This window comes from Limulus polyphemus, unplaced genomic scaffold (genome assembly GCF_000517525.1).
Source record: "Limulus polyphemus unplaced genomic scaffold, Limulus_polyphemus-2.1.2 Scaffold783, whole genome shotgun sequence".
Taxonomy (NCBI): domain Eukaryota; kingdom Metazoa; phylum Arthropoda; class Merostomata; order Xiphosura; family Limulidae; genus Limulus; species Limulus polyphemus.
Genome location: NW_013666393.1, coordinates 404,117 through 420,070, shown reverse-complemented (window position 1 = coordinate 420,070; position 15,954 = coordinate 404,117). Strand labels below are relative to the sequence as shown.

The 15,954-nt window shown below is 34.3% G+C and overlaps 1 protein-coding gene across 1 annotated transcript in view; it reads right to left on the bottom strand.

Moving 5' to 3' along the window:
• LOC106460509 (serine palmitoyltransferase 2-like) overlaps window positions 1-15,954 on the bottom strand; it is a 53,014-nt gene that overhangs the window by 10,993 nt on the left and 26,067 nt on the right. Inside the window, exons 5-6 of the mRNA XM_022387258.1 lie at window positions 7,085-7,303; window positions 6,375-6,480 (exon numbers count right to left, since the gene is read on the bottom strand). Of these exons, the coding sequence (XP_022242966.1) occupies window positions 6,375-6,480; window positions 7,085-7,303 (325 nt within the window). The remainder of the gene's footprint in view (window positions 1-6,374; window positions 6,481-7,084; window positions 7,304-15,954) is intronic.

Sequence of the window (15,954 nt, the reverse complement as noted above, 5' to 3'; positions counted from 1 at the left end):
TAGTTTCAATTTACCAAATGATGTATAGTCTATCTTGTTCTCAGTAGGTACTTGTTAGTTTTAATTTACCAAATGATGTATAATTCTACCTTGTTATCAGTAGATATTTGTTAGTTTCAATTTACCAAATGATGTATAGTCTATCTTGTTCTCAGTAGGTACTTGTTAGTTTTAATTTACCAAATCATGTATTGTTCTACCTTATTATCAGTAGATATTTGTTAGTTTTAATTTACCAAATGATGTATAGTTCTACCTTGTTCTCAGTAGATATTTGTTAGTTTTAATTTGCCAAATGATGTATAGTTCTACCTTGTTCTCAGTAGGTACTTGTTAGACTTGGTAAATTAAAATGTTTAAAACTATCCCTGCAAGAGTTCGACATCAACCATGTGAACTGGGAGTCGCTCGCCCAGGATAGATTTTTTTGGAGAACGAAGGTCTGGCAGGGTTCGGTGACAGCAGAATGTAAACGTCGATTGGTTGCCGAGGGGAAGCGTGCAGCTCGGAAGGATCGGGTGCGGTCGGCTCAGAACGGGACACCAAGCCATATATGCCGTGAATGTAGTCGAGGCTTCCTGGCTCGGATAGGACTCCTGAGCCATCTCCATATCCACAGATAGACCAAATGATGTCGTGGTCTTCTTCGAACTTCGAAGGATGAACAACAAAACAAGTTTAAAGTGACTGTGGAAATTCTGTGTATTACAAAGTTTGAATCGAGAAAGAATAAACTGGTTTAATCAAGAAAGGACTTGTATCACTGAAGTTCCTCGGAAAGAATTTCTACTGGAAATTATCAAACAAGCAGATACGTAATAATACTTAGTTTTTGATTCTGGAACTTGTAGTCACAGAAACTTAAAGTTATTGTTTCTGAAGAACTACTGCTACAGACAACATACAAAAAAAAACTTATTATGAAACTTATACTGACCTTTAGTCTTTTCTTCCTTAAGCTTCTTAAGTCTTTCAGCTATTGCTACATCTTTTGAAGAAAGTCTACGGAGACTCTGTCGACTTGTTATGTCGCTCTGAGAAGAAGTGCCTCCTGCTGAATGTTTATCTTGTAAAGCTTCCATTCTCCTTCAAACATTGAAATGAGTTAATTGACATATACAGACAGACAGTGGTGGGATTCAAATATTTTAACAACAGGTTCTCTCACTAGCAGCATGTAAAAATATTAGATATTAAAAAAAAAGGAGGGGCCAAAAAGCCAAATTGACCAACCTCGTAACCACCATAAAAAATACAAAAAATTTATCCCTTTTCTTTCCAGAATGACTTCAGATTTTAACATGAAACTACATTTGTTTATTCTAAATAGTTTAAAACTCATAACAGTATACATCTGTTTCTACATAAATATTATTGTTTTATTGCCCTTTGAACCAAGTCTAACTAGTAATCTCACCACACAAGTTGTAAATCACTTGGTGAATGTGTAGATTTCATTATCCTATCAAATTACCTAAGGCACAGGCTACTCGCAAGCTGCTCTTAAGTGTGAACATTTTTTATTATTGTTTTTTCTTCTTTATTTTACCTAAACTAACTTAAGTTAAAAAGTTGCTAATTTTTACATTTTTGTTATTTGTATAATAATAAATAAAAAATTCACATGAAAAACAAGAAATATTGTACTTAACTGGATCTCTTTTTTTTGCTGTCAACTGTTGATGAAACTTAACTTAACCCAACTTTTTTATATTAATGGTACTACTGCACTAAAGTTTTTATTTAATTATATAATGCAACTAAGAACACAGTATAACAACATGTAAAAAGCAGACAATGTCCTAAAACTATCATAATTTTTCTGGCTTTCTAACTATGGGACAAGAGCCATTAAAAATTCAGCTAAACTCGTCAATGTGTTTCTCGTGGGAACAAAGTTTGAACAGGAAAATAAATGGATAATTCTCTGCAAAGAAAACAGCATAATATAAAACATCATTTGATAGATTAAAACTTTGGTTTTCTATTGGTTATAAATAATAAACTATTAAATATCAGAGAGAACTATTGGCAATTTGTGAAAGAGAAGATGCCACAGGGGGGTCTGGTTTTCTAGTTTATGGCTCTGTAAACAAATAAGATTGAAGGCTATAAAAATTATACTTTGTCCTTGTAATAATATTATAATGAGTAATTTATATTAAATTCGATACTTCTCAGAGGGGTATTAAATAAATTAGAGAAAAAGAAAGACCTAGAAAGCAAATGTCACAATTCTCATATTTAGGGAAATTGAGGATTTTTTAAATATAATGCCTTATAAAATGAAGAATCTGAAACTTATATAATATTAACATTTGGAATATTAGCTATGTTTTTAAGTCAAGTTCATTCATAATCCATGATAATAAAGTAGTTTAATTAAATTTTGAATGTAACTCAGTAAAACCTTGTAGAAAAGGATTCCTGTATGTAAACAGTTAAAAGACTTACAGTATAGTTCCAGTATCTTTCTAACATGTTGATATCATTCCTATATGAATGGGACCAAACTGCTCACAGTTCTCAATCTGAGCCTCAGCAGAGTATTGTACAAAGTTACAATAATGTTCTTCTCAATAACAACACTCAGCAGAAGGTTTATCAATAACTACACCTCAATCTTTTTTTTTCCACACTAATGTTCCTCTCTTACGAATCTCAAGAGCACAGCTTTGCACTGCTCAATCTTAAAACTGATAAGGGCCAATATAGAAAAAATATTAGATGATTTTACAGTTGAAGCTACACATTTATTTATTTTCTGGTAGTGTCAAAAATTCCTTTTGAAAAATATTTAAACATTTGAAACTCTCAAAACAATTTATCCAACCATGACTTCATTGGTTACAGGGTCCCTAATGAGTCACAGAAATGCTTTTAAACAGAAATCCTGCTTATGTTGTAATTAATTCTGATGAGCTTACTATGTATCTAAAATAGAAAATGACCAATTTCAGTTAATTTTTTGTCAGTTCTTTACACCATGTGCTTTAAGAGGTAAAAACATAAAATCACTCAATATGTATTTACAAAAAGAAGTGGGCTATTAGTGATACTTGCTAATCGATTAATCAAGGACCTCTTTAATGAACTCTCTCTAAACAGGCTCAGTCATTTTGACTGACCTTGCAACAACCAGGTAGCTATGAAAGTATACATATTATAACTTTTAATGTAATAAGTGTATATCCATGAAATTTGGCAAGCTTATAGTGGATATTACAAGTATTTTACACACACACAAATAAAACAGATTTTTAAGTTAGTTTTTTTACTAAAAATTTCTCTGAAAATATGGAGTCAAGAGTGCCTAAGACTGACTAGTTTAAGTGTAAAGTGATTTTCATGTTAAGATTGAAAACACTTCTTATCTTACAGTTTTCAAATTTCATTTGAATAACCACTAGAACCTCTTAAATGAATATAAAAAGTTGTTTCAGTAAAACTATATTTTATCCACCTAACACTATATAGGTGAAGTCAGTCACTACAAAAAAATTTGAAATAAATCTAAATTACCATTTTTTCACTTTTAGGATGACTGCAGATTATAACAAAATTATAATTATTGATTTTAAATAGCTTAAGGCTCATAAAAATTTACATGTATTTTTATTTACTTTTGTTTTATTCCTTAGTCAAGCATGTCTACCTAATAATCAAACGATAAATCACGCAGCAAACAGCTGAAGTTATAGTACTGCATGATGTAGTGCACAGGCTACTCACAAGCATACCATGTAGAGATATCTTTTTATCTTTTTTTGCTATCTAACTTAATTTAACTTTATCTAGCCTAAAAATTTTCAAATTTGTACATTTTAGTTACCTTTATAACAATAAATGGAAAATAAACATAAAAAAAATTAATTTAGTATTTTCATTTGGCCTCTGTTTCTATTCTGCTGTCAGTTGGTCCTCCAACAAAGTTCAACCATAGTTCTTTCTAACAACATTGGTAGTAACTACAATAAATTTTATTTATTTGTAATATGCACTTAAGAACTCAAAATAATAAGATGAACAAGCAAATAAACTATTTAACTGGATGTCTAATTAAAGCATGAGTGTCTTAAACTAATTCTTTTGGCTGCTCAATCTGAATCAGGCGAATCTGTAAGCAAAAAACTAACAAATATCTACTGAGAACAAGATAGAGCTATACATGGTCTTTAAAACGTTTCTTCTGTCCTCCAACCGACCATTTACCTTCACTAAGTTCACCATAGAGAACTTGCTTCGGTATTCTATCAGCTGGCATTCTCACGAGGTGACCGGCCCATCTGACTTGTGCTTTCTGGAGAAGCGTGTATACACTAGGGACACCAGCACGTTTGAGAACGTCTGTGTCGGGAACTCTGTCTTGCCATTTAACATGGAGGAGCCGGCGGAGATAGCACAGATGGAAGTGATTAAGCTTTCTGGCGTGCCTCTGATACACAGTCCATGTTTCACTGGCATATAGTAGGATGCTCAATACCACTGCCCGATAGACCTTCAGCTTGGTGGTTAGTCTGAGCCCTCTCCGCTCCCACACACTGCGACGGAGTCTTCCAAAAGCAGAGCTCGCACGTGCGACCCGGTGGTCAACCTCTATGTCAATGTTAGCGTCCTTCGAGAGCGTGCTTCCAAGATAGCGAAAACTCTCAACCGTCTCCAGGTTCACACCGTAATTCTGGATCAACTAGAGATCGACAAGGAGCGGGCTGAAACACAACCTTCGTCTTGGAGCTGTTAATTGTAAGACCGAAATCGCCACATCCCCCTGCGAAGCAGTCGAGCTCCTGTTGCATCGTTTCCGCCGAAGTCGCACTCAGCACACAATCATCAGCAAACAACAGGTCTCTGATACTAATCAAACAAACTTTTGTGCATGCTTGCAAACGGCGAAAATTGAACAGCTTTCCATCCATTCGATATCGCAGATGTATTCCGCTTGGACCATCCCTGAAGGCGTCTGACAGCAATGCTGATAAATACATACTATACAGTGTTGGTACCAACACGCAACCCTGCTTGACGCCACCGGACACAGGAAACTCTATGGATTCTTCTCCGTCACCGAGCACTCTTGCCATCATACCTTCATGGAACTGACGAACTACAGCGACAAACTTTAGAATTTCTGAATGATTGACTACTTATTTTAGGGTTAAATATTTTTTAGATGTGAAGAAATTATGACAAGACAAAACAATTCTCCAAAGATTTCATTAAAAAACAATACTAAAATCTATAACACACTTCAGCATAAAACTCTCACAACAGAATTTACTAAGATAATTGTCATCTATTAAATTTTCACTCCAGTACACAGTCCTTTATCATAAACTTTATAATAACAAAGTATGTATCCCTTAATCTACTTGATGTATCAAGAAACTAAACATTCTCTACAAAAGGCTACAAATGAATTACTTTCATAAGATTTCACTAATTTTGAAGTTAGTATTCTACTAAATAAACAATCCCTAAAGAATAGCCCTATAACTTTACCACTATGAACCTAATAAATGCAAAAAATAAATATTAAAAAAAATAATTTCTTTTGTCAACCACCTAGAGAGCAAAAGTACACAGGATAGTCGATTATAAACAAAATATACTCATAGATGAGAAAATGAGTCTATGTATCACTTAAGCTCAATGTACTTGTCAAGATTAGTAAAAGGTTTGCCAAGGTTTTTTTCCCACTGATTAAAATGAACTGAAGGAAATGGAAAAAAGGTAAAGTATTGAGGGGACAACTAAAACATAATATGCACAGTATTAGGTTTTATGAGTTTTTAGGAATTTTCAAATTTGAATATCTCATTATTTTGAGTCTTGAATTGCAGAGAATTAAATTTCTTTAGTCAAAAGCCTATGAGATGAAACAAACAACAAATGACAAAGAAATCACATGAAACCAATGAAAAAAGTTAGAGCATAGGATGATCCAGAAACAATATAAAAAAAAACACTAGTAAGTTGAGATTTTTTAAAGTTGCACCAAAGGTGGTATAGGCTTGAGTTGTAGATTTTTGTTCACATTTAGAATTTATTAATCTACAGTCTATTTATAACATTACAAAACTGTAAATCTTTTATTTTCATCTTGTTCTTAAGTAACTTTATCCATTAAAATATTCAAATACGGTCATTTTGCAAAAGTTGTTACAATCAATCAGTCATGCTCCTTGCTGTTAGGGGAAAGGTTTAGTGTAGCCATTGTTTTAATACACTGTAGGAAGATTCCAATTTTTTTTTTCATACGTACATGCTAATGAACTTTCAGTTAAATGTTATTTTACTCTGAGCTACAGTTTTTTTTCTTCAGTAATTCTATATAATGTACAAAACTTTTGTTTTCAATAAGAAGTGAATTTTACCTGTATACTCCTTCTACAACAATAATGATTTTATTCCAGGGCCTGTGAGTTCTTGGTTGTCCTAAGGTTATTGCTTTTCTAAGCTTCTGTTCTAAATCCTTTGTATCTAAATCAAGGGAGTATTGGTGAAATATGTATGCAAATATACATAGGCATTAACCAAATACAAAAAAAAACACTGTAACAAAACATACAAAACCAAGGCATAGAAATGAGTAAAACATATACATATGTATATATAAATAGATAAATAGATATATCTTGACACCTTCTAAAATCAAAAACCATTTATTATTAACATCTTTCTTTTCTAGTAGTGATAAAAGTTCCAACTAATTACAATTCCATTGGTTTATCTCACTCTTGGTTACATGTAATAAAATGCAGCATAAAAAAGCTCATACATACTACATATGTATGGATGCATTTTACTTTGTCATCCTGATAATAACAGTTGACTTTTAATCGAAAAGAGTATTTTGCTTCCTACAGCTTCATTTTTTACCATGTACATAAAAACATACATGAAGTGCATTTCAAATCTATATATCTTAAATATATATAACTTATGAAGATAAAATTAAATACATATTTATATCCAGAAAAATCTTACTTTTCAATTAAATTGGAACGATATTTAAGATTTATATTAACAAAAACATGAGGAGTAAATATAGACATTCTATAAATGAAAATAGTTTATATCCTACCATTATGCTTGAAAACTTGGACAACAGCCCCAGATAGCCGACATCCTAATATCAGAGAGGCATGGTTAAGTTCATCACTAAGAATAAGACATCCTTTCTGAACAAGAGTGGGGATATTGGTTGAATTAGTGGCAAAACCCATTCCAAACACAATAGAGTCTTCTACACCGAGGAACTCAGCTACCAAAGATTGGAGCTCAATCTGAATGTCTAACGTACCTAAAAAGAATGATCTGTGGTTCTTTTACAAACATACGTCCAATTAAAGTATCTCATGTAAGTGATGAAAATAAAATACAATGGACAGTTTTTTTTTTTAATCTTACAATAAAACCAAGAATACTGTATAAATATATTTATCTTTACATTTATTCTAAATCTGCAGGAAATACATATACTAAAAGAAAATTGTTAATTATCTTGTAAATCCCTTTGGTTCATTAAGTTTCAGAAATTTGCTACTATTTTTTTAGGTGTGTGTGAATTAATGGTAAATCAGACCTACACAAAGTCCCATCAGTTCATTACAAGTGTTTCAAACATAAAACTATGTCTTATGCATAGTATGGTAACAATTTCTCATTTATATATCAAATTAATTCTGGTCTCATGCTTCTCTCTTATACTTTATAATGTCCATAACAAACACCTCTTAGTTCAAGAAGAACACTATCACTAAACAAAACATATTCTAGGTCATAGCAACTGCCTCCAACATCCATAAAAAACATTGACGAGTTCAAAACAAACAGTATCTATCAAACAAAATATCTTCTACCTTATAACAAGTCTATAACACACATAACAAACACCATTTAGTTTTCAAGACAAATACTATCTATTAAGTAAAAGATCTAAAACAAACATAACTTGGTTCAAGACAAATGGTATATGACATTTGTCTCTAATGTCTACTCTAAGTACCTAGTTAATAAACACACACACACACACACACTACAAATTAAAATGCTCCACATAGAAAGAACTAAGTAAAGCACACTTAAGTCAGTGTGCAATAATTCCTTTTCCAGTCCATAACAAATGATTATAATTTCATATGAATATGATTAATAAGTGACACATACATATATATAAATGGCACAAACAACTAATATAACAGGAAAAATGTTATTCTGTTTTATCAAATTTACATGATTTAATGATTAGACCAAATGATGCATACAGTACATGCAGTTGAAAAGTTTCAAAGAAGGATGGATTTCTAGAACTCAGAAAGTGGTTATATCTTTATAGAGATGTGGTGACAGTTATTGGCCTGTGATTTTGCAAGTATGAATTGACACTGAAAATGATGGGGTTGTTGAAAAGAGTCAGTGAAGTCAGGCAGAGGGTCAAAAATAATGTGATGTCTGTCATCTGCAGCACATGTATTACTGACTGGTTTTACAGGGTTTCACAACTAGTCAATCACTGGTCAATGACAACAGGTTTTAAGACATCAGCCACAATTGTATGTTATCATCTGCTGCAAATGTAATTAAAGCTGAATGATAGGTGATGTTTGCTAATCAACGGCCCAAAAATAGATAACATTCAATTAGTCACTTTGTACAGAGTTCCTCAAACCATAGTACATACATGCAAAAAAATAATAATAACATATAAAAAATACAAACACTGGAGACAAGTGTTGCCAGCCAGTTGTCTTCCCTCTAATTAGCAGTTCTAAATTAATATCAATGGCACTTAGCCTTTGCCATAACAGAGACAGAGCAAGCAAGTTTGGTGGCAATATTTTGATTACTTGGAATAAGAATTAGTAATAATTGGAAAGTTAAATATTTTCCTTACCTGAAAATGTATTTCCAACATATACTTACCTCTCTGCACACAGTAGCTATTCCTCACACTCCTGCCTTTGATTTTGTGCATGCCACTAGCCTTGAGCCATCTCCCACCAAAGACATGCTATAATGTTAACTGTGCTAGTGCATGATGTAACCAATAGGAAGGAACACTTCTTCCATGCACAGAAGATCCCCATAAGCACTGGCACTTGAAAGTAACTTCATTCTTAGACAAGGCATGAATAATGTGCACTGGTAGTGGGGAGGAAAGGTGTACAGAGAGGTAAGTATTTATTGGAGATACATCTTCAGGTGAGGAAAATGTTAACTTTTGAAGCGATCCACTTACCCCTTTGCTAAAACTCCACACTAATGTTGTAGAGAGGCTGATGTAAATGTGAAAATCTAGATGAGTTTCCTTCAGAGAAAGCAACTGAAGGGGAAAGCCCATGGAGTGTGACACCCTAAAGTGGAGTTTACTAGAGGTAATATTTGTGGAAGACTTCATCCATCTCATGCATGGTATACTCTTAATTTGGATGGAAGTACAAAAGGAGGAAGGTAAAATGAGCCCATATGTAGCAGGAATTGGATGAAAAAAAAAGACATAACCAACTAAGCATTTGCACACAACAGGTCAACTGGACATGACATGGTGTGTGGTTAGGGCAATGATCAGACCATATGGTTTGTTATGGGTTCTGTTGAATCATTTACTCACTTTACATACAGGAATTAAGTCCCTTCCTGTTACACGAGAAGAACAATTTCCCCAATTCACCTGGCCAAACCACTGGGAAGTTGTGACATTACACTGATATGGACACCCCTGCCCTACTTCCCACCACATTGTACTGCTCACTAAGACTCTCTTTCAGGACAGATTGTACAACCTGTGAGGAACTTTCCAGGCTGAACACCCCAGCAGCTAGAAACTGGTATTGGCAAGGATCCCATGTGCTTCACTTCAATACTGGGGGGTGGAGGTGGAATTTGCACTGGAAAGACACCAGAAAGTTGTCTGAACATGGTCAGATCTAACCACCACTAAGTATTTTACTGAAGAAAGTACAGTGGGTTACTGCAAAACCTAATTTGAAAAGCCAGCATGCACAAATCAGGAAAGAGGGTAGACACTCCCCTGGTGCTCACTTTTTCAATTATAGTCCATGGAAGGTACAGTCTGGAATCAATAATTAATTATATACATAAACCACCATAGTGGTCTTGCAGAAAACCTCAGCTCAACAGTGGGTACATTAGGAGCCAGGGTTGATGGACTTAATGGATTTTGTTACTGCTTACTCTATGCAGGTTTAAGGAAGTAAGTATACACTAAGAGACAACATGGCCATCTGGTAGGGAGAAGTGAATGGGAGAACATTATAAACAAAGAAATAAATAAAAAAAGCATTTACCTATTAAAGACACTGAGTAGACTAGAGGGAGGAAATATCCTGAGGGAAACAAAACTGGCAGATGGTGGAGATAATGGGAGATGAAGGCATTGGGCATAATACACATTCCACCCTGGAAAGAGAAAGGCCAGAGAGCAAGACAAGTGGCACATTTGACGTGATACAGCTTGTGAGCATTTATCAAAGTAGGAACAGGTGATCCAGATGAACTAAAAAATCTATCATGTAAGCATTGAGAACAAGATCCCTGGAAGAAGAGGAGTCTTAAGGAAAGAATAAATAATTGTGGGAACCCTGAAATGGATCTGTGCAAGCCAAGTAACACCTGACCACCCAAACTGGATATAAAAGGTGATCAGGGCCATAGAGGGGTGAGATCAACAGAAGAGATATGGAAGAAAAGGTAGAACCTTCCTCTCAAGCCACTCATATCTTAAGAAGAAACAAGTGATCAGGAAATAAAATCAATAAGATCTGTGAAACAAAGTACAGGAAGCATAAAGATCAGATCTGCGAGAGAAAGATGGTATAAAAAGCAACTGTCAAGGAGTTCAAACAGAGCCTGGATGAGAGCATATAAGGTTCAGTTTGGCAAACAAATTTGACACGATTGACAATTGTTTAGGAATGAGCTGAACAAATTAGAAATAACAGTTGAAAAAGGTGAAAGTAGTTGACAAGGCCACCTGATAATGATCCTTGGACAAACAACCAAGTAAAGCAAGCTGAAAGGTGGGCAAAAGTAGGACAGCTAGCAGTAGAGAGTAGCTGATGGACCAGTAGTGAAAAACACACCTCTATCATTGTAAAAATGTGACATGAATGGGATAATAGAAGGACTAAGTGTTCAGAAAAATCTGACTGACAAGCAAGGGACCAGAGAAATCCCATGATTGAAGGCAAAGGGATGATACTCTCAGGTGAAAGAGAGACGTATGAGGTTGGAACAAGAGTGACCAAAATGGAGGTAGAGAAAGGACAGCCCTGGATGCTAATCAGTGAAGAAGAGAAAACCAAGACTGAGCTGGCCAAAAAGATGTAACCAACAAGGAGTGCTGTGAATCAATGTCAAGACATGTCAGAGAAGATGAAGAGAAGGGCACACATACTGAAAGAGATAAGACCAGTTCTGGCTGAAAGTATCCATAGCTAGAACTGCTGGGCAAGGTATCAGTAACCAGAAGAGAGGGAGTTTGGTATTAAGAGAAGTATGGAAGGTATTAGTCAATGGCATGTTGAAATGGGAACAAATTCAACAAAATACCTAAGGATGGAGTGACCATTCCATAGGAAAAATTATATCTGGTCAACTACGTAGATCCACTTCCAAATTCAAGACTCTTGAAACATGATAGATGTCATACAAACCTGACATAAGTGGGCCCAAAACAGGAAGTCCAACATACAGAAGGAAAGGTCCCTGGAAAAACATCCTGACAAAACCACAGAATTATCAGATTGGATCATAACTAAGTGATCTACAAGATGAGGTAGGAAATAGGAACACACCCAAGGGACAGCCAAGAGCTCAGAACATTGATGTGGAAGGTATAGGAGACCAAACTCTTGAGGCTGTGGAGTAATCTAGAGACATGCTCTAACTGTAAGAGATGCATTGGTGAAAAGATGATAATCCTGACTGAAGGGGGCATCAATGAGATGCTGACCATAGTATTGGTATGATCCAGCCATCAAGACAGGTCCTCAAGAAGAAAAGATGTCAGTGTCATGAGAGAGGACAGATGAATGGGAGATATTTTCTGTTAGTCATTTTAATTCCATTAAAAAATCCTCAGAAAAGCCTGACCTAGAAGGACAAGGTGTTCCAGAGATGCAAGAGTATCCAAAAGAGATAGAATCTCTCATTCAGGGAGTATAGGAGAGGCAAGAGTTGAGAGGACTAGATGCTCTATGTCCCACAAATAAATGGATGAAGCCTGAGGCTTAATAAGTCAAGAATTGAAAAAAAGACTCCAAGGTGGACCATGTTTTGAGAAGGGGTCAGGAATGACTTGGAAATCTTGACGAGATAAACAAGAGGAATAGATCCTCATAAAAACTATAGGGATCACAGTGTAAGGCTTCAAATGGGAGATGAAGAGGGAACAGGTAATGAAAGAGACTGATAAGAAAAAATTGAAGATGAAAAACTGAGCACTAAAGAGTGATACTGGAGTTAGGAGGTCAATCCCCCAAGGATTGGCAAAGAAGCAAGCCATAAGCCATGGCAAAGTAACTTGGAGTCATAGAGGATGAGGCATTTGAGATTGGGATCAAAGCTGATACAGGAACATCTTGACATGGACATGTATGTCTGGGGAAGGAGAAAAAATAAAGTAATCCTTAGTGCAAACCCAGAAGATGAAAAGAGCTGATCAAAGTCATCATCCTCATGTTTATGTTCAGAAAGAGAAGAATGCATTTCAGATGCAAGGACAGGGAGATGAAGTAAGGAAAGCATCAAAGAAACCAGAAAACAATGAACTATAGCAGCATCATCTTCAACAGTCAATGAGACTCTGGTTGTCACACACAAAGGAGAGGTACTATTAACAACATCAGCAAAACCTCAGGAGGAGGAAGTAGTAGTATTTGAGAATTTATGGTTATTGTAGCAATTCTCCAATTCAAGAAAAAAACCTTACTTATTTAGTGGCAATATAGCTTTAAGTTCAAGTTAAAACAAGCTAAAAGGAAACCAAGGAAAATTAACACTGTGAAAAGGCAATGCAAGTATCATGAAATTGGTTATCTTTAAACTTAAATAAACACTTCCATTAAAGACAGTGTTGAGAATAAGAATGAAGTTAATTTTGAGTGCAAGTGCTTATGGGAATCTACAGCACATGGAGGATGTGTCATCCTCCCACTGGTGGAAAGCTACTGTCACATGATGATTCCATCATGCACTTCTGTAGTTCTATAACATTTCTTAGGTGGGAGACAGCTCAAGACTAGTGGTCTGTGCAAATTCTCAAAAGAATAGATACTGTGCGTAGAGAGGCAAGTCTTTCATTTCAGAAATTAATTTTGATTAGTTGATTAATTTTATGACAATTTAATTGGAGTTTCGATAAATCAATTGTTGGAATAACCAAAAATACAGTGATACTTAGAAACACTGATTTTGATTAATCAAATGACAGGTTACCAGTGAGTATGAGCTACAGAATCACATTCTACCTGGACCACAATGATAACACACGATCACTGTTGTCAGAAGATGGCAACATAAGAATTTCACCACTGCATGCACACTAGACCATGATGTAAATGACAATAAGATATCATGGTGTGAAAAATCTTGAACTATACTTCCTGATCACCTCTGGTAATTGTAAAAGGCACATTTAATGTACAAAGTATGTAGATGACATTCTATGGTCCTTGTTTACATCTTTTTTTTTTCTATGTCAAATAAAGTATCCTTTCTTTTAGCAAGATAATGTCAGATCTCACACTACCTGTACATCAGGACAATTTCTGGGTGGTCAAGATATACATGTCACAGAGAGCTCATTCCTCCAATCTCTCACCCAAACAGTATCTGTGGGAAATTCTTAGTTAACATATCTTTAGCCATCAGTAATATAAACCCTTATAAAAAATGGGTATCCAGGAGAAGAAATTACTTGTTGAATGAGATTCTATTCTATAAGACGAATGTTTCTCTATGTGGGGTGTTTTCATTTGAGTGACAGTAGTATCTCTTAATAAAATAGCACCTTGATTTTAACAAGATTTTTTAACAACTGTTACAACCGATACATAATTCATTACAAGACTTCAAAATACAAAGAAAACACTAACAAATTTAAACCAAATAAATACCTTCTAGTTCATATGAAGTTGTATAACACTGTTAGAGCTATTTAATCCTAGAATGTTAGCATGTGGTCATTATGGCCTCATACCATTTGTCATTAATGATTGAAAATTTAACAGTGGTATTCTAGGGTTAACTCTACATGCATTGGTAGGGAGTCACAGTATGCATACCACAATCTTTCACAAAGTACCATTCAACATCGTATTATGTATTTGATGCCAGTTATCAACTATTCATTTTAACCTACACTGCTGTTTTAATTACAAATTATGGTAGAGAAGAGAAAATACCAAATACTATGTTAAAAAACTGTAGACAAGCACTTCTAAGATTCTAGAGGTTATGTAAATGCAATATGCAAATAGTATGATGGACAAAAGTATTTTTATTATTCACATGAACATCACCTTGCATTCTGACTTGTCAGAGTCTGAGCCACACTAACATAATAAATTCACAGACATATCTTTAGTAGAAATAGTTTTGGGAAACCTTTTTTTTGTTGTGTGTGTGTGTGTGCAACAGACTTGTTCATTTTACTAAAAGCTTGCTATATTTAGTGTAGCTTTATACAAATGTGGCAAATTTGGAAATACAGTTAACATTGCATTGGGTTAATAGGCTTTCATAAGTCACTAGACATTGTTAGGAAGGATTGTATAAAGTTTTGCATATACCAATGTCATGCTTTTCCACAGCAACTAGAATCAGTAATAATGCCTGAAGCAAACTTAAATTCTATTCTTTCTTTAGTTTCTTTAAAAATATTGGATAAATTGTTTAATATATATAATCTTTCATTATTTTTACATTTGTCACTATGTATTTTTTATTTTTAAGATAATTTTTTAGTTAATTTATTATATGAATTTAAGACTAACCTAAATCTCCTAAGATGTATGAACCCCAAGAAATATTATATAACAGTAAGGGTACCCAACTGATGAATCAATGCATTGTAATCATTATAATTAACAACTGTATATTAAGTTAGCCATATCATTACTAGGTTTTTTTTTCTGATCTACATGTGTAGTTTGCTTTGATCAGAAGTTAATGTTAATCCACAACAATCATTAATTGTTCAAAATCTAGTATTTACAAGACAAAACATTTTATAGCTCTTAATTACTCTCTCACTCTCTCTAATATCAACATCTAACACCATCAACTTCACAACAAGTGTCTGTAAAATTCACAGCAAATAATAATTAGTTCTTAGGTGTCTCTAACACTAACAATCAATAATACCTAGTTTATGACGAGTATCTAACTCTCACATTATATGTTACAAAAGTCATAACAAGATTTTCTATCTATGGTAACGAATTACATATAGTTCAAGACAAGTATTTATCTCAAATGATAACCATTTTCTATTTCATGATAAGTGATTCAAACGTCACAATAATTACTACCTACATCACAACATGTATATCTATCTTGCATAACACTTCCTAGGTTATGACAAGTGCCTGATCTTTGAGGATAAATACTACCTAGATAATGACAAGTCTCCTTAACCCATTCACTCTAGCTGACAAGTATACAGGTCATACATTTTTCTTGTGTATGCTGTGACTGTGTCATACATGGGATCTGATTTTTAAATTTTCTGTGTGAACTGATAAGGGGTACTTATGAGTGTTGAGGCATTCTCCATCCACACAAACATTGTTACCAAACAATGGTTCAATCATTTTTGTCTTTTCTCATCAATGTACAGAAGTAAAAAGTCCAACACATATACGAGGCCTGTGAGAAAAGTATCCTACCTTATTTTTTTTTGCAATAACCTGATGGATTTGAATCAAG